General features: G+C 39.7%; 2 protein-coding genes across 2 annotated transcripts; both read left to right on the top strand.

Moving 5' to 3' along the window:
- Positions 1-3,903: 3,903 nt before the first annotated feature.
- Positions 3,904-4,665, top strand: LOC149087842 (protein ZBED8-like). Its single transcript, XM_089231990.1, has one exon. It carries the CDS (start codon positions 3,904-3,906, stop codon positions 4,663-4,665), a length of 762 nt encoding a protein of 253 aa, XP_089088116.1.
- Positions 4,666-4,726: 61 nt separating this feature from the next.
- On the top strand, positions 4,727-5,410 carry LOC149087841 (zinc finger BED domain-containing protein 5-like). Its single transcript, XM_089231989.1, has one exon. It carries the CDS (start codon positions 4,727-4,729, stop codon positions 5,408-5,410), a length of 684 nt encoding a protein of 227 aa, XP_089088115.1.
- Positions 5,411-20,367: the final 14,957 nt, after the last annotated feature.

Raw genomic sequence — 20,367 nt, 5'->3', positions numbered from 1 at the left:
AAAGTAACCCCCCCCCCCTCGCCTCATATGATATATCTCAATGAAAATATAAAAAAGAAAATAATTTCTTTGATTAAGTGTGAAATTTTGTAATATAAAAACCCATAAACGGGGAAAAGTACCCACAAAATTCAATTTTTTTTAATTATATTACTGCATAACTTACCAAAGAAACTCTTAATTGCCATAATATTACTGTTGCTTCAATCCCAGGAATTCTTATGCTATTCCTTTCAGGATTTAAAAGGAAAAAGAGAAAAACATAATTTCAAGCACATTTAATATTTAAAAATATCTTATTTTCGTCTATTTTGGTCGTCGTTCGGTCTTATTTTCGTTTGTTTTGCTGATTGGTTTCTATAATGCTGATACAATGTATTGAGACCTCCTCTAAGATTAACACCAGCAGCTCTTTAATGGTTTTCTAAAAGAAAGAACCGATACTGTACATATGCTGTTCGATACTGACCTATTACCGATACTGTTTCCTATTAACAGCCTTGTATCATCCCAAATAGTTTCAATGCACTTTCCTACTCGGCAGGAATAATGTTGTGGACATTAGAAGAAAAAAAAATCCTAAAGGGCATATGGCCATATTTTAAATATCTAATTCAAATCCATTTGTTGGAGACTCACTGTGTCTGCTGATTTCTCAGAAAATGCAATGAATTCTGACCTAAGCATTAAAATTTCTATAGCTGGCTCAATGTATCTCTTCGTATCTGTCAATTTAAAGTTTATGGCTTTAGAGGTAAAAAATTACGCGGATTTTATACATAGGAATAATTTACATAGATTTCAAACATTTAGAGTTCAAGTCGAAGTGAAAATGTCAAATACTGTAATTGAAGTTGCGCGTCGCATAGTGGTCAGTTTTGCAAAAATCGTGACCAAAAAACCCCCAAAAAAAGTTTTGTCGTTCAACTCTGATTTTTTCACAGATGAAGAGTGAATAAACTCTACCTTCTTGAAGCGTTTTTTTTCTTTGCTCATCACGCATCTTTCAAGTATACCGCACACATCAATCTAAACTTCTTAAAAAATCACTCTCGTTCAGAAATGTTGTAGCTCTTCAGGTAATTTTAGGAAGTTAATTTTTTTTCTTCAAGTGTGTTAGATTTTAATTTATAATACATAATATTAATTAATCATTATAATTAATAATTTATAAATACATTTTTAATTTTGTTTTGGTATTTTTATTAAACAATAAATTATTGTTTCAACCAAATCAAGAATAAGTATTTTAGAAGCTACTGTTAATTGCTCCTGACAACATGCATGAAAGATTTCAGTTGAACAATATCAATATCGTGTGGATACAGTCTCTTTGTTAGTTATGGTAGAGAAGAAAGGGACGGGAAGGAGAAGAGATAAAAGGGCAACTAGATGGGAGATACCTTTTGCACAAATGCCCGGAAGTCCCTATGATCGCAAGTGACACCGTGCGTATTTGTTTATACATCGTGGGAATCCAGGGAGTTGTGTCAGAGGAGATTTATTATGTAGGTTTGTTAGACTGTCCCGTAAAATACAGGAAAGAACAATAATTCTCATATTATTCGGCAATTGGGCGGGGGAGGCGATCCTTCCCCTCGGGACCTACGTTTGGTCCTAGAGATATAATAGTTTTTAGAGATATGACAACGCATTTCAGTATATTTAACTGTGACATTAATGATGAATCTCTACTACAGGGGTCTTCAACGCATGACTCGCGGTACACATTCGTTTCTCGGAGCTTTTTGTTATGGCCCACCGGTCATTTAACGATTAATTCTAGAATTAATGAAAGAAATTATTTCGGAATCGATTATAGAAGTAATTCTAGAATAAATGAAAGAAATAATTTTGGAATTGATTATAGAAATAATTTTGGAATTGATTATAGAAATAATTTTGGAATTGATTATAGAAATAATTTTGGAATTGATTATAGAAATAATTTTGGAATTGATTATAGAAATAATTTTGGAATTGATTATAGAAATAATTTTGGAATTGATTATAGAAATAATTTTGGAATTGATTATAGAAATAATTTTGGAATTGATTATAGAAATAATTTTGGAATTGATTATAGAAATAATTTTAGAATAAATGAAAGAAATAATTTTAGAATAAATGAAAGAAATAATTTTAGAATAAATGAAACAAATAATTTTAGAATTGATGAAACAAATAATTTCAGAATTTGTGAAAAAAAATAACTTGTAAATTAATGAGAGAAATAATTTCGTAATTTCTGATAGAAATTATTTCACGATCAATAAAAGAATAATTGGGTAATTCTTGAAAAAAATAATTTCGAGAAATATTGAGAAGGAAAATAATTTTAGAATTACTGAAATAAGTAATTACATAATGATTTAAAGTAATTTCAACACACTTGAAATTTCAGAATAAATTAGTTGAAACAGTAATTAATCAAAGACTTTTCAAATACAAATACAAATACAACGCCACAACAGGCAAATTGCCCAACGAGGTGGCTGACTTAAGAACATCATGGATCCCCGAGCCCCTACCTACTACTGCTACACCACACATGCACCCCCCCGCGGAACCCCCCCCAACGAATTGGTACATGCGGGAATGTGCGTGTACGTGTAGTGCAACCTGACGTAAAGTTTGTTTCTGTGTAATGCTTGTTATGTGTAGTGCTGTCATCTGCCCCCAGTTTTACTAACTATGAGTGAAGTGTTATGGTTGAATGATTTACCGTTGTAGGACTGTTGCTCTCTGTGGCGAGACTTTTTAACGGGGAGATCGGCTCGCATTTGCGCCTTGAAGTTGGGAACCACAGAAAACCAACTTCAGCCGACCACCACTGTGGGGTTCGAACCCGGATCCTCGCATCACGAGTCCGGCACTATAACCACTCGACCACCACAGCGGCAGAATAATTAATAATAAAAATTAATAAAATTAATTAATTAATAAAATAAATAATATTAGAGTAAATGAAAAGTCTTCAATTATTTTTGTCCCTGTTTGACTCAGGACCCAATTGGCACCTTCTATTCAGATAACATTAAATTATATGAGTTGGTGGTCCGCGGGCTTCGTAGGAAATTTCGATTTGGCCCGCTATGTCTGAAAGGTTGAAGACCCCTGCTCTACTTCGATAACTAGCGGCAATCAACTTAAACTAGAAGAAAGAAAGTGTTTTCCTTGCATAATCTATCAACTAAACTAAAAATTAGGTCCAATAATTTTCACGTCAAAATGAAATTATTAAGTGATTATACTTTTTCACTATTTTTCGATAAACTCGATCAGGGTATCGATGGAATTACTAGCAAATTCGCAGATGATGTAAAGCTAATGGGCATAATCGGGAATCAAAGCGATAGGGAGTTGCTCCAGACCAACTTAAACAGGATTGCAGCACGGGCAAATGAATGGGGCATGACGTTTAGCGTTGATAAGTGCATGATCGCTCATTTTGGTTCGAACAACCCACGGTTCTCTTACGAGTTGAATTATAGGCGGAATAGACTTGGAAGTCTGGGGGGGGGGGGCACGGTCATTATTGCTGAGGGGACAAGATGATGATGTCAATTCGTATGTACATTTATACATTAGATCAGTCGACTCCACCTTGGACGCTGGGTGGTACCCCCCCCCCCCACCCCGTATTTCCGCCCATGAGTTGAATGGTGTCACTATCCCGGATGCAACTAGAATCACCGATTTGGGAATTCGCATTGATGAGCGGCTTAGGTTTTCTGAACATTATTCAGCGGTGGTCAAAAAAGTGAATAGAATGCTTGGTGTCCTTTTCTGTGTAAGTTGCAAAAGCATCTGGAATCGTCTCATAAAGACAAGAAGGACAAACCATTACAATATTTTCAAGCGTTGAGGGATAAATTTGAAACAAGATCGACAGTAAGAACAATGTTTTCTCTGAAATCGATTGTGAATGAAAAAGGTTTGATAGCGTCTTACGAGATATCAAAACTGATAGCCAAGGAAAACAAACCTCACACTATTGGGGAATCACTGATTTTGCCAGCAGTGTCGGTGGTAATCAAAACTGTCATGAACCAAAATGCTCGTGAAGTTATTGAATCCATTCCTTTGAGCAATTCAACAGTGTCGAAACGAATTGATGAAATGGCAGAAGATGTAGAAAACCAACTCATCTCCCAGTTGAAAACCATGAAATTTGCTCTGCAAATTGAGGAATCTACATTACCAGATAACACTGCAATACTGATGGCCTATGTTAGACATTTGCATGACAACAAATTGAAAGAAGAAATGCTATTTGCACGCAAACTTAAAACAGATACTAAAGGAGAAACAATTTTTGAAGAGGTTAAATCATATTTCAAAGAAAAAGATATCCCTCTTCAGATCATTTTAGCCTGTGCTACAGATGGGGCCGCTGCTATGACGGGAAGATACAGAAGATTCATTGCGTATTTGAAAAGTGTTGTACCAGAAGTGTTTTGCATTCACTGCATAGTTCACAGACATTACTTGGTTTCAAAAAAACTGGCAGGTCGTTTGCACGAGTCACTTCAGATCGTAATAAAAGCAATCAACTGTATCAAATCAAGCGCTCTTCAAGACCGCCTGTTTCGACAGCTATGTGAAGACAATGGTGAGGACTTCACACATTTGTTGATGCATACGTTGGCTGTCCAAGGGTAACTGCCTTTCCCGTTTTGTCACCCTCTGGCAATCAATTGTTACATTCTTCGAAGACAAGGAAATGGGAGACAAATTGATCGCAAATAAGTGTGACATATTTTACCTAAGTGATGTCTTCGAAAAGCTCAATTCCTTGAATAAAATGTTACAGGGTAGCCACTGTGACATTTTTTCGAGCAAAAAAATCATCATTGGTTTTCTAAAAAAAGTGAAGTTGTATGCTGCCAATGTTGGACGGCGAGAGTTCGCCCAGTTTCCTTCCTTGGCAGTAATCAGCCATGAACTGAAAGACGATGATGTAATTGTGTACGTGGGCCATCTAAAGCAACTCCATAGTGACATGGAAATTCGTTTCCATGATCTGCTCGAAATGAAAATTCCTTCCTGGGTGGTTAATCCATTTATTGTGGATGTCGAAGATGTTGATATTTCACTACAAGAAGCGCTGATTGACTTACAAAGCAGCATGGCAGCAAAATTATCTTTCGATAAGGATAAACACAATTTTTGGAGTGCTGCTTCTAAAAACTTCCCACAGCTTTGGGATAAAGTAAAGTTATTTTTCATGGCGTTTCCGACTTCTTACCTAGTAGAATCGAGGTTTAGTCGTGTGAACAATTTGCTCAGCAAAGCAAGAAATCGCCTCAACATAACGGACAGAGGTGATTTACGTTTATCCCTCACATCGATAGAACCAGACATAAAGAAACTTGTTTCTGGTCATCAAGCACAAGGGTCACATTGATTAAAAATTACTTATTGCATTTTTTACTGTATTGCATTATCCTTTGAGGCCCCTGTACCATCCACCTTTATCTACCTATACGGTGATACGGTGTTTCTCATCAAGCCGCATATATTTTCCCATGTTTAATTTTTTATCCCCATTTTTTACTTCACATTTTACTGTACCATGTCATTATTGCATCAATACTATGTATCAATACTGTGTATAATAATTTCCGCAACATGACATTTTAGCATCAATTTTGTGCTGCTTTTTTTTCTCGCCTTTTCCTACCCACTGCAAATATGTGATCATTCTCTGCAACGTGACATTTTGGATCAACTTTCTGTATAGCTGTTTCTCGAAGCTCCCGGCTTGGTGCCACCCTACTTTCCTGCATGTCACATTTCATGTCGCACATTGCATATAACCATCTTTGAATCATATCTTCTGCAAAATGCACAATTTACACTGCTGGCCAACCTAAATGCAACACCCTGAAGGAAGCATGCAAATAATATGAAATTTACAACATGCATTAGCGGAGGTGAGATATGCAAATGATTAGAATTTCAGCGCAGACGCACATCACGCGCGCCTGTGGCGCCACTTCAAAGCGCTATTTAAGGCTTGGAGATTTCGACGATTTGAAGTACGGCGATTGTGTTTTTCTTGTGGTTTTTTAAAAAAAAACGATCATCTTTTGATCAAGTATCCGAGTTCGACAGAGGAAGGATATTGGCCTACCGAGGGTTTACGGAAAATTCATCGACAACAATTCACCGCCATGCAATTCACCGCTAGGAAAATTCACCGACCAACAATTCACCGACGACCACAGCCACTGTGGTGGTCGAGTGGTTATAGTGACGGACTCGCGATGCGAGGATCCGGGTTCGAACCCCACAGTGGTGGTCGGCTGAAGTTGGTTTTCTGTGGTTTCCAACTTCAAGGCGCAAATGCGAGCCGATCTCCCCGTTAAAAAGTCTCGCCACAGAGAGCAACAGTCCTACAACGATAAATCATTCAATCGTAACACTTCACTCATAGTTAGAAAAAAACTGGTGGCAGATGGCAGCACGACACATAACAAGCATTACACAGGAACAAACTTCACGTCAGGTTTCACTACACGTACACACACATTCCCGCATGTACCGATTCGTTGGGGGGTTCCGCGGGGGGTTGTGGGCGGGGTGCATGTGTGGTGTAGCAGTAGTAGGTAGGGTAAAAAAGGGCTCGGGGATCCATGATGTTCTTAAGTCAGCCACCTCGTTGGGCAATTTGCCTGTTGTGGCGTTGTATTTGTATTTCGATGCGAGTCAGTTAGCGAGGGAATGAGCGATTGAGTTACTGAATGAGTGACTAAGTGACCGAGTGAGTAAGTGATTCAGTGAGCGAGTGGGTTACTGATTCAATGAGCGAGTAAGTCAGTCCGTGAATGAGTGACCCAGTGAGTGACCGAGTGAGTAAGTGATTCAATGAGCGAGTAAGTCGGTCTGTGAATGAGTGACTCAGTGACCGAGTGAGTAAGTTACTGATTCAATGAGCGAGTAAGTCAGTCCGTGAGTGAGTGAGCGAGCGAACTGCTAAGTGAGTGAGTGATCTATTGAGTGAGTAAGTGCCATATCCTAAAGATATGGCGGAAAGTTTAAATAATGACTTTATGAGAAGAAATTCAGATGATACGGATTCGGGTTGCTGTATTTCTGAAATATATGACATCCATATTTATTGTGGGCATCTTTTTCTCAGCCACCTCGCTGGGCATTTTGCCTGTTGTGGCCTTGTATTTGTATAAATTACAAATTGCTGTTGCCCAATACAAGATAGTATATTCAACAAAATTCCATTAACTCGGTTTTAGTCAGAAACTTCTAATGAAATGTTAAAAGGGATAATAACAGAATTAAAAGATAATAAAGTAAGTGGATACGCGATGAATTAACTCCCTTAAAATGCTTAAAATCATCTCCTGTTATCACGTTGATGTTATAAAAAACATCGCTGATCATCAGTAACCAATGGATTTTTTTTTATGATGAACTAGCTGTTGCCCGCGATTTCACGTGAACTTTCAGGAATCCCGCCTTAGTGCGTATCTAGTATATGTACTCTATATTTACTATATACGTAAATATATACTTCCTATGCAACGGAAATTAGTGACGATTTTTTATTACGGGAGTCGGTGACGTTTTTTGAGTGATGGAAATCTGTTACGATTTTGGGATCAAGTTTTCATTTAACTCTTGCATATATCGGGACCCATTTGACACATCGAGACCAAGTTATGTGCATGTACCCAGAGGTTCCCACATCCTACAGCAAGTCCCCTAAGCTGAAATAGATGGCGGGCCCCGAAACCAGCTTTTTTGGGTCCCCGTTACTGGATGTGGGCCCTGGATTTTATTCGTTTTAAAATTGATAAAAATTAAAAATTTTCGTGGCCACTCACAGGGGGTATGTCCGACAAGCCTTCAGGTCGGGGCCCCGTGGAAAAGTTGACAGGTTTCATTTCGGGTGTCCCTGGATGAATCTCATTGATTTTTGTTGTTTAACATTGTAAAATTTGCAACACATCGGTAGCCCGAGATAAATCCAGTCAGGGCCCCCACTAAAATTCAACGAATTGGAGTTTGGGGAGCCCCATGGGGAAGTTTTCTGGGGTTACTTGATGAATCACATTTGTTTTTTGTTGCTTTATTATTATAAAATTCGCTTCTTTAGTAAGCTGGTGCTTTCACGTGTCCCTTCCCATAGCACGCTGATGAAGTAGGACGAAATAAACAAGATATGTTGTGAAGAGAAAAGGGGGGGGGGGGTTGGCCACCAAAGGTGGTAGGGGGGCAGAGCCCCTAGTACTGTATATAAAATAACATGTCCTGACTGATTCATCATCGCCGAGCCAAAACCGCTGAAGCTGTAAATATCAAATTTTGTGAATCGTTTTTTTCACGACGTAAAGACTCACTACTCACTAAGAAATGGTTTTTCCATATTCGATAACCTAAGGGCGTCATAAGAGGGGGGGGGGTCAACAAGGGAGGGGGGGGTCAACGTTGAAATCATGCCGAGACGAAACAGCTGAAGCTATAAATATGACATTAGATCAATATTGTAATTATAGACTCATTGAGAAGGGATTTTTCCAAATTCAACCCCCTAAGGGGGGTTTCAAAAGTTATATGGAGCAATCAGCACTGAGCCGAAGTCGCTAAAGCCATAAGTATGAAATTTAGTTAGTATTATATTTTATAATGTACATACACACTAAGACAGAATTTCTGAAAGTTCATCTCCCATGGCGGTTATGAGGTGAGAGTAATTTTAAGATTGCAAAATCCACGCGAGCGAAGCCGCGGATAACAACTCGTAATAAAATATAATGCTTACTAAATTTTATATTTATGGCTTCAGGGATTTCGGCTCAGTGATGATTACTCCATATAACCTTCGAACCCCCCCCCCATTAGGGGGGTTGAATTTTGACATTTGACTTACAGTCTTAGACTTAAAACGAACATTCGATTATGTTGATTTAAATATTCTAACAAATAAAAACACTTCTCAGCAGGCAATGTACTATATTGGTTTAAAACATATTACTACAATAGGAAACAAGCTGCCATAATAAATGGTAAAATCAGCACATTTGAAATATAATGAAAGGAGTCCCCACAAGGATCGGCCCTTGGGTCATAATTATTTCTAGTTTATATTAATGATTTATGTAAAATAAAGTAGAACGGTAGAATAATTTCATTCGCAGATGACACAAGCCTATATGTTGAAGACGGGGGTGGATTTAGAGCTCGCTGTTGGTAGGGGTGATTTTACAAATCTTTAAAAATCTAGTCTAAGCATCGGTGACCACGTGTCCTGCATTTTGTCTCGTATTTTCCGTGACAGTCCGGTTTTTCTGTTTTTTCTTCTCCATCCAGACTTTTTCAAAAATGTCACGGTTTTACTCGTTTATAGTCGAAGTTTTCTTGAATTTGTTGTTTAATTTTTTGTTGCAATATTACCATATAGAAGTTCCGAAAATTTCATAAAATATCACAGTATTTTAAATACAGTTAAACTCGGTTATAACGACATCGAAGATTCCGCGGGATTTCGGCGTTATAACAGAGTCTGGCTGTATTGCTTTCACTTTTAGAATATTGTTCTAGAGCTCTTTTAGTTATTTTCTAACATTTACCGGTGATTATGTATGATCCCCACCTCATATTAGTTCGCTACGACGCAGTTCGTTTTGTAGAGGCCATATAATTATGTCCTACTACTGATGCTGGAAAACAAATTAATGGAATAAAGCGAATATAAAGATAAGTTTAATTTTCTCAATCAGCAAAACTGGTAAAATAAAGCCATAGCCTCTCATATTGTTTAAAGTTATATGCGTGAGTTCAAAAATCGTATGAAATTATCTCGTTTTAAACATCCAATTCTTGGACATAAAACCTCTTGGGTGACAAATAACATTTTCGAAAACAAACTCACGGAACCACAGCTTCAAGAAACGATATAAAAAATGGCATTCTTTTTGGGCAATGTGAAAGGAGTATTTTAGAAGGATAATTTTCACACAGCTTTCATTACATGCATATTTAATTGGTAATTTTCAATCAAAACCTACAACATTTAATTAGTAATATCTGACATAATTTTCATTCAAAACATACAGTATTTATTTAACAATTTTCGACATTATTTTCTTCCTTACATATTTATAGTTAAAGGGTTCCAATCTACTAATCTAGAAAAACAGATAGCACGCAAATGTAAGAAAAAACGGGAGAAAAATATTCATTTCTCACAAATATTGATATCATAATTAAAATGATTCATTATGAGCTCTCAAATAGTCTTTAATGTCACGTCCTTGATGATACTTATCAACTAAATTCTTTAATCTCTGCGTAGAGTCCCGGTATTTCTTTCTCCTAATGTGATGGTTTTGTCCACTTACAATTTGAACATCCAAACTTCATTCAAACTCTGTTCTCTTTTTATGGCACCGATGAACTTCCATATATCTGAGTGGTGAGCAGATAATTGCTGTTGGAACGCTCGATGCCATCCTTCTATAGAATTGTTGGTATTAGGGAAATCGTTACACGATCAATCACTTACTCACTCGGTCACTGGGTCACTCACTCACTCGGTCACTCAATCACTTACTTACTCGGTCACTCACTTGGTCACTCAATCACTTACTTACTCGGTCACTCACTCGGTCACTCAATCACTTACTTACTCGGTCACTCACTCACTGGGTCACTCGGTCACTCAATCACTGACTCGGTCACTCAATCACTGACTCGGTCACTCAATCACTGACTCGGTCACTCAATCACTGACTCGGTCACTGGATCAATCACTCAATCACTGACTCGGTCACTCGCTCAATCACTTACTCACTCGGTCACTCAGTCACTCACTGGGTCACTCACTCACTGGGTCACTCAGTCACTTACTTACTCGGTCACTCAGTCACTTACTTACTCGGTCACTCAATCACTTACTTACTCGGTCACTCACTCAATCACTTACTCACTCGGTCACTCACTGGGTCACTCACTCACTGGGTCACTCAATCACTTACCCACTCGGTCACTCAGTCACTCACTGGGTCACTCACTCGGTCACTCAGTCACTCACTCGGTCACTCACTCACTGGGTCACTCGGTCACTCAATCACTGACTTGGCCACTGGATCAATCACTCGGTCACTCAATCACTGACTCGGTCACTGAATCAATCACTCGGTCACTGAATCACGGGTCTAGGTCAATTCGTCGCGCTCAACTTGTCGCGCGACAATTCGTTGCAATCAATTTGTCGCAGCGTCAATTCGTCGTGCTACAAACTCGTCGCGGTACAAATTTGTCGCAGAGTCAGTTCGTCACGGTGCAAATTTGTCGCAGACTCATTTCGTCGCGGTACAAATTTGTCGCAGAGTCAGTTCGTCGCGGTACGAATTTGTCGCAGAATCAGTTCGTCGCGGTACAAATTTGTCGCAGAGTCAGTACGCCGATCAAATAAATTTTCAAAATTCAGTTTTCATGGTATTCATGCCACACTTCCCGCTTTCTGGCGGGATCTCCATTTCTCGCAGCGAGGGGCGTTGGGGGAACACACGAAGATGATAGATAAGTTATGATAAAATAAATTTTCAAAATTAAATTTTCACCGTATAAGCCGCACTCCCGCTTTCTGGCGGGATCTCCATTTCTCGCAGCGAGGGGCGTTGGGCGAACACACCAAGATGATAAATTACGATAAAATAAATTTTCAAAATTAAATTTTCACCGTATAAGCCGCACTCCCGCTTTCTGGCGGGATCTCCATTTCCCGCAGCGAGGGGTGTTGCGGGAACACACCAAGATAATAAATTAGGATCAATGCCCATCCCAAAGCACAATTTGCCTAAGGGGTCATTCAAGTATTACGTCAGGATCGCAGAGGGAGTTTCGGATTTGTTGACTTGTGATGGCGGGGGGGGGGGGATAGTTTGAAGGTCGCTTACGTCATCAACCACCCCTTTTGGAAGATATGAAATATTCTAAGCTGCTGGTGAAATTTTGCTGGGAGGGGATGGGGGTCAGTGTTTTGCTGATTTTTGCTGACAAGGGGAGGGGGGGGGGTCAAAAATGGCTGAAAATCTGCTTACGTAATACTTGAATGGCCCTAATTCACTATTGAATATGTATCTGCCATGTAGAGAATACATCTTTGAGGAATTTTTTACCGACAATATATCTAAGGCCAGCATTACACTATGAAAGTGTTCTAAACGTCCTTTTATAAAACTTGAAAAATTCAACCAATAAGATTATCGGTTGCATTTGCTCGAATGTAACCTATGAACTTTATTGGTTGGATTTTTTGAGTTTTTAACTTGAGCAACTTATCCGGTGCAAATTAAATTTTGAAAATGTATGTGATCGCAATTTATCATCTCGGTGTGCGCCCCAACTCCCCTCGCTACGAGTAATGGAAATCTCGAGAGAAAGCGACAAGTGTGGCTTATCCGGTGAAAATGAAATATTAATTAAATTAAATTATTAATTATTTCAGGTTCTTGTGGAGATACTGTAGTGGTTAATGTTGGTGGGAGTCTCGATTCCACATGGGACAGATACAAGTTTACACTTAAAGAGAGCCTCCGCTGTACTGTAATTTGGGGAATATCATAAACACCGACATTTTTTTTACAGAATTTTAAAATTTTATCATAGAAAAAATGATTTTTTTAACATTTACAATAATCGAATAATAAAACATTAATATCAATTGCAATTTTAATTTCGATGTAATTTCGATGATTTTTTTCGAAATGACAAAAAAAAAAAATTAGTAAACTGTGTGCATTTCTTGATGGAAAAAAACTTTTCTTCATGTTTATTTTTTCACGTATGAGACAAAAAACCTACCTACAGATCGCGTGACGAGTTGACTCTGCGATAAATTGACGTCCCGACGAATTGGTTACACGACAAATTGTCACTGCGACGAATTTGTACCGCGACGAATTGTCACTGCGACGAATTTGTACCGCGACGAATTGGCTCTGCGACGAATTTGTACCGCGACGAATTGGCTCTGCGACGAATTGTCACTGCGACGAATTTGTACCGCGACGAATTTGTACCGCGACGAATTTGTACCGCGACGAATTGGCTCTGCGACGAATTGGCTCTGCGACGAATTTGTACCGCGACGAATTGGCTCTGCGACAAATTGATGCGCGACGAGTTGAGTGCGACAAGTTGAGTGCGACAAATTGACCGGTTACGAGAGAGTTCCTATTTTTGTATTTTTTTATACTACAAATTTGTTTTAGAGCTGCTCGTGTAAAAGCTTGGGCCAGGGCCGTCATTTCACATTTTTCTGGGGGGGAGGGGCAAAGCACATGTACTCAATGCCGGTATCTATATATATGCCATTTTTAGTGTATTTTCAAAACCCAGGGGAGCGCCCCCCCCCGACCCCTCCCCCAAATGACGGGCCTGGCTTGGGCTCTTCAAAAAATCTCAGCCTGTGGACCCGGCTTCAGGATATGGGATGCTGAAAGTGCCTCCCCTTTTCAAGCAATTGCTATTCATGTACCCCCAAGTGGGTTTTCAGACCAGAATTTGTAAGGACATCTTTCAAATACATTTATCGTATGGGAAAAAAACGAGACCTTTGGCTGACTTTTTTTGGTTTCCAACGGGCAGGGGGCATGTTTACATCAAAATCTTCAGGAAACTTCCCCTCGGTTGGAATGTACACCCTTTATCATTCACTTTTTAATTATACCAGAAGAAAAAAAAATCTAACGATTCGGTATTGTTAAGAAAACTATTGTATGTATTGGTTACAGGTCGTTATCATAGATTTTTACAGGGTCAACATTTTTTCTCTTATCCTTTTTCTTTGCGCCTCATTTCCTGACTTCATTTTTTTTTATTCATGAATTTTAGAACATCAAATATTTCCCTATGTACACTAGCACCATTCCTTAAATACCGTGACAAACAAATTGATAATAATTACAGTTCTATTATAACGTTAAATATATTTCTACCAGGGGGGGCAGCTCGTCATGAAGCCCCACCCCCACCCCCACAGCCATCAGTTTAATGCCCTGAAACATCTAAATGATAATTCAATGTATTCGAGTGTGGATGACATAAAGCATGACAAAAAAAAATAATAATAATAAAAACACACAAAAAATTTAGTTTTACTGCAGCGTATGAAGAGCCAATCATTCATTCGTTACGCAAAACTGTTCCTGCATTGAATGAACAATGAATATTTGATTCGGCAACCCCCCCCATACTGAAAAAAATTTCCTGCCTGGAGCTGCCACTGAATTCTACCTCGGAAATACTGTATAGCAGCACCCTGCCCTGACCTATCTCACGGCACACCTGACCTATTCCCCGGATGATAAGAAATAGATGGTTTAAAAAATTTGAAGAAAAATATCTATAATATTTTAAAATTCCTTCATCTTGAAATGCTAATTTTTTAACATTAGTAACGCAAGATTTTCCGTAAGATATTCCCTGTACCACCCCCCCTCTCCCCGCCATGGCCTCCCACATGCTGTAGCAGGACTCCCAGACCAGACGTTTCATGGGCCCCTGCAAAGAGAATTTGTTGTAAGGTGAAAAACTGGGCTCCTGGGCTGGAGCAAAGCCTCTTAGATACTACTCTCTAGGAGGATTTGGCTGGAGACCTGTCAGCCCCGAATTCTGGGAAGCCATGACTCTCCTCACTCCCCAAGTAAATTCAAGTAATCAGCTAAATTGCATGCTATTGCTATCAAGTTCTGAGAATCTGTCAGACCAGACATGGCCCGGGCTCTGTCTCTTCAGGGATATAAGCCCTTTGACTGTGTGGGCCATGCTGGGAAGTTCTGAGCATCTAGCAAGGACGTTTTAACAAATATTTTTCTTGCGTAATACAAGCGAAAAGACTAACTACTATGCTGACGCAGTGCTTGTTCCACAAAATAGGAAGTTTAGTTTTTATTTTGCACTAAACACAGTATTTACAGGGAAGGGGGGTAGGCACGAAAAATCCAGGCCTGGGATTCAGTGAAAGAAGCAAACCTAGAGCGGCTTGATACCAAGGTGTGGGGTCCCAGCATCAAGGGCGGCTCTCTTCTGTCGTATAAGTTGTAAAATGACCCTGAGAACCCGTCGCTGTATTTTTGAGCTAGATAAAAAATGCTTAAAAAAAATTATTTCTCTCCTACGAATCATCTACAGTTTGAATTTTATTGATACATATAGGTGCGGGAACCTAGTGGCTGAGACCGTTTCAGCTCCTCCCCCAAATAAATTTTGTGAGGGGGGGGGGCTGGACGCCAACAATAATTAATGAATATAAAATGCAACGCGCGCAACGTTTGCCCCTTCCCCAGTGTACGGGCTCGGGACCGGACGATTGGCAACTTCCACTCCTCATGTTTTCTTCATGTTGGTGTCTCTGACTGACAAAATATTTTTTCCGAGTTTTTCTGCTAAAATTCTTCTCTTTTTTTATTTAGCACCAAAACCGCCCTTGCCCAGCATGAAACCTTTTGCTATCTATTAATATAAAGTTTTTACATAAAAGATTTTAAATGGCAGTGGTTTTCAAAGTGTGCCTCGAGGTTCCTAGGGGTGTCACTGCGAGTTTGCAACATTGATGCGTGTCAGTTTCACGCTCTAAATTTTTTTCTCTTTCTCTGAAATGTTCTAGAAGGCCGCGAAGAAATGATGGCTAGGAAAAAGAGCGTTGAAAAAACTTCGAGAACCACTTGATACTGTATAAATGGAATTATTGCTTACCTAGTTGCTTCAAAAAGATGGCCCAAACACCCAGAAGAAGTCTTATCTTTAACAGTTTAAAGGAAATGAACGGCATAAATGTCGAAGCCACTCTGTCAAGATCACATAAGCAAATTAACCCATGTATCCGCTGTTATCAGTCACAAACAAGGAGACAAATTTTTCTAAAAAAAAACCAGCATTCTCTTCGGGCATTCACTTGGTCCTCTGAAAACATGTGTGTCTGGATCTACCCGTCAATGCAGAATTTCATTTATTGTAATAAAACACGCTTTTACCCTTGAAGCAAAGGAAGGACGCCTGCTGAGACACAATCTAGAAAAAATAAAGGATGTATGCTCTTTCTTTCTCTACGAAAATACCCTTCGTAGGTGCTTGACCATGCAATTAACTACTGGACACGTGTATAGATAAAACAAACCGACAGAATAAGATTAGTATAGGGCAGTGTTTCCCAACAGGTGCTCCGCGGAGCCCTTGGGGTTCCTTATGAACTCTACAGGGGCTCCGCAACCACTCGAGAAAAATAAAAAACCAGTAAAATTAAACAAAAACAATTGTAAATATTTTTAAATAGTAAAAATAAATGAGTATTTTTTTGATGAATAATTAAAAAATTGGTCTACGGGGCTCCGCCAAAGAATTTTTTTACTTAAAAGGACTCCGCAAGTTAAAAAAAGGTTGAGAACCTCTGGTATAGGGGGAAAAAATTGTTTTGTTAGTTTTTTTAAGAAAGCATCAGTAAATGGTTTCCGTTCTAAACTGTGGGTGCTCAAGCAGCCATAGTACCCCCGGATACCACTGCTAAAACATATGGTGTCTTCCATCCCTTAGGCGAAAACCGGGAATCTTTGACACAAGCAAAAATTGTGAGAAGAAGGGTGGGCCCTCTGTATCTTCCTTTATCGGTGCCTTTAAAGGCTACATCAGTTGTTTTGAAACCAGAAGCTCTAGCAAGATTCAAGACGCATTATGAGGGGAAAAAATAGACAGTTCTTTTTTCTTTTCAATTATTTTCCACGTTCGGTATTTGCGAAAAAAATGAAAAATCTATCTAATCTACGTATGAGATTTTTATTTCTGAATCAATTCTGTGGGTGCTCTGCCCCATTCTACAAGAGAGTGTGGGTGCTCGAGCACCCACAGCACCCCCGGCTCCGACGCCACTGTTCACAATAGCCGTTTCAGAGGGACGCGATCTTCCATATTTCTCCCCCGTAGGTTATGTTGGATGACAAAAGAGCATTTCCATTCACGAATACGATACCATTACATTTCACGTCCAGACGGGAAAAATTATATTCTCTGTTATGTGTTCGGATATTTTTCAAAATTTCTTTCTCACCTATAACTTCGATTATGGCCGGGTGCTATAATTTTAACCCCAACAATAATCCTGACCACACCATTTTCGATTTTATTGTTAGCGGTCCTTACATATTTCTTCCTCACCTGTTCGAGAGTTTTGTTGCGCACCGTGTTTTGTCCTGCCTTGTATCCAGGTTTTCAATTCCAACTCATTGCTGTGCGACCACTGGGTTGCTGGAGTTTATTATTACTGCACCTTTTAGTCTCTCCCCTGAATTTTTTTTTTCCCGAAGCAAATTCATGCAAGAACATGAACCAACGACGTGTGAGGGCGATAGTTGGAGTTTTAAAAAAAACTTTTTATTTAAACGGATTTCCACCTCTCGACCAACCACGAAGCTTGAAAGGGGCTCACCTTGCTTTCACTTGGTGAGCCCCGTAGTAGAATACAGATACGCCAGAAAACACTACTGCATCACTGAAACATTCTCATTCTTCCGAGAACGATGATAACAAGAACATGTCAGCTTTCAACGACGACGCTGTGTTTAGCAGTAACCCTCTGCCGGATAACATAGATTGGGATCTAGAAGAACAGGTAATTTCTTATTTTATCTCTGTTAATCGCAATATATTTTATTTATTATCAATGTATTTTATCAATGTGCTTACGAGTATCATTTTATTTACAGAATGCTATATTATTTGGATCTGACTTTGCGATAGATGAAGCGGACTTTATTATTGCTGAAAACCCGTTTTCACAGGAAATAAACTAGACACAGGTTGAGAAGGTGCCCGCTTATTTAATATTTTCTAAATAATATTTGATTATTAACAATTTCAATATTATTTATTATCTGTTTCTTTTCTGATTGGATGCCATAGAACAGATAGGAGGAGGAGATTATGATCCTGGCGAAGAAGCGTCGAATTCAGTAAGCTTTATTTAATTTATGTTTCAATGATTTTTCATTTTATATTTTTTCAATTCTCAATATATTCTCTTTTTTTTTTCTTCAATAGACCCGGCGCCCATACGTTCTGCAAGAAAAGGCCCGGAAGAAAAATGCTCGTTTCAATGCCGAACAGATAACTTTCTCTGCTCGGATACGTACGGAAGCACTGGAGACTGGAGAAACCGCGAGACACCCAGGCTCTGTCGCAAGAAGCAACGTAAGCACTTCGCCCCCCCCCCCCGGAGGGGGAGAAACAGGGCATCTCCGGTAAAACCAAAATTTATTGATACGTCAAAGATTACATATAGTGCAAAGAAATCAAAAATTATGTAAATCGAAGAATCAAATTAATCAAGTTAAAGTAAAGTGCAACGGGCACGGATAATAAATAATCATGGAAAGTTGTATAAAAATCGTATCGCAAAAGGCGCAATCAGAAATTTGATTGATCAAGGATTGTATCAAATGACAAGAAGGGCAGAGCACCTCATTGCACTCCGGCAGTTCAATACAGTCAGTCTAATTTCTCCGAGACGTCATTAATTAGGTTTGGGATTCATCCTGCTCCTCGCTCGCAAACAGTGCCACCAGCGCACTGTCAGGGTGAAGACGCGGCGATCTCCTTAACGGCGCTGGTACCGGAGTTGCAGGAGCTGGAGGAGACGGATCCCTTATCTTCTCGGGATGTTCCTCAAGAAATTTCACCATTTTTCTTATCTTTTCCTTTGATTCCTCTCGACGTAGTATGCCAAGCATCCATGGTCTGTGTAGATGGGCAGTCGGCGAACGGAAGTGGTAGGGTGTCGTTTCTGGACAGCATGTGGCGTAGTGCAGGGGCGTGCCAGGCTCAAGACAAGAGCATTTATCGCTGGCAATCACTTTAAAGCGATGTAAGGTTGCCGGGAAAGACCCATGACCGGTGACAAATAAGATGAGCTCTCGTGACCAGCCCCTGCTCCTAGTATCTACTTTCTTCATAACTTCATGAGTTGATCTTCCTGACGCCTCCGGCATATCCCAATGCAATTGCCAATTTGCTATCATGTCCCTCCAGAGGAGTGATTTTGCGTGAGAAGCTGGATATAAGAGTTCGTCGTAAAAGACTCCGGTATTGGTCGCTTCTCTGGCCGCCGCATCCGCAAGCTCCGCATTGTTGAGGCAGTTGATAGAAGAAACGACGAGGTGGCCTGCACCCGGACGATAGAATTAGGTAAGTATTTATTGAGTATTCAGAGTGATTTGAGAAATTATTTTTGATTTGAATAACTGATTGTGCCGGACTCGTGATGCGAGGATCCGGGTTCGAACCCCACAGTGGTGGTCGGCTGAAGTTGGTTTTCTGTGGTTCCCAACTTCAAGGCGCAAATGCGAGCCGATCTCCCCGTTAAAAAGTCTCGCCACAGAGAGCAACAGTCCTACAACGGTAAATCATTCAACCATAACACTTCACTCATAGTTTGAAAAACTGGGGGCAGATGACAGCACTACACATAACAAGCATTACACAGAAACAAACTTTACGTCAGGTTGCACTACACGTACACGCACATTCCCGCAGGTACCGATTCGTTGGAGTTCGTTGGAGGGTTCCGCGGGGGGGGGGGTGCATGTGTGGTGTAGCAGTAGTAGGTAGGGCCTCCAAAAAATGGCTCGGGGATCCATGATGTTGTTAAGTCAGCCACCTCGTTGGGCAATTTGCCTGTTGTGGCGTTGTATTTGTATTTGTATTATTTTCTTATTTTTTTAGAATTGTCATGACATCCGACAACTTTGATCGTCCCATCTCTACATCTCTTGTTCCCGTGGCCTCACTCACCATCGAATCACTCCTGGCAGTGATAATGAAAGTGCTGCAAAGCAAGAACTCTATACCTCTCAACGACCCGTCTCTCAGATTTGACGTCACCACCGTGCGGTTACCACGAGGTGGGGGTGGACGTAAACTAATCAACATCTCGACTGACCAGCTGACTAAAAAGTCAGTTATAAGCATACCACAAGATGGTTTATGTTGCAGCCGTGCCGTAGTCGTCGATAACGCCATCTTGGATAATCGTCCGAAACTTACCCTGGTAAAAGATGGACGCAAAAATTTTCAGAAAGAAATGGCCTTGGACCTGTATCGAATGGCTGGAGTACCCGAGGGCACCTGTGGTTTTGACGCGATCAACAAGTTTGCCACAGTTCTAGATGTACAAATATTGGTCAAGGCGTCGGAGGAGTTTTATCAGGTAATGACTGAATAGTTTATATTGAATTTTTCACTCATATTATCAAAATATTTTACTCCTTACATTATCGATATTCACTTATGTTTTTTAAATTATGTTTTAGGTGGTGTTCAAGACACCTAAGAAAGACAAAAAAATAT

Source organism: Pholcus phalangioides, unplaced genomic scaffold (genome assembly GCF_987345545.1).
Source record: "Pholcus phalangioides strain wild (caught in Gottingen) unplaced genomic scaffold, Ppha-v1.0 ptg000004l_1, whole genome shotgun sequence".
NCBI lineage: Eukaryota > Metazoa > Arthropoda > Arachnida > Araneae > Pholcidae > Pholcus > Pholcus phalangioides.
The sequence above is the reverse complement of the archived record's forward strand: the minus strand, read 5'-3'. Positions and strand labels throughout refer to the sequence as shown.

Excerpts from the sequence above, each read along its gene's own strand:
- LOC149087841 (XM_089231989.1), top strand. The coding sequence starts at position 4,727 with ATGGGAGACAAATTGATCGCAAATAAGTGTGACATATTTTACCTAAGT.
- LOC149087842 (XM_089231990.1), top strand. The coding sequence starts at position 3,904 with ATGTTTTCTCTGAAATCGATTGTGAATGAAAAAGGTTTGATAGCGTCT.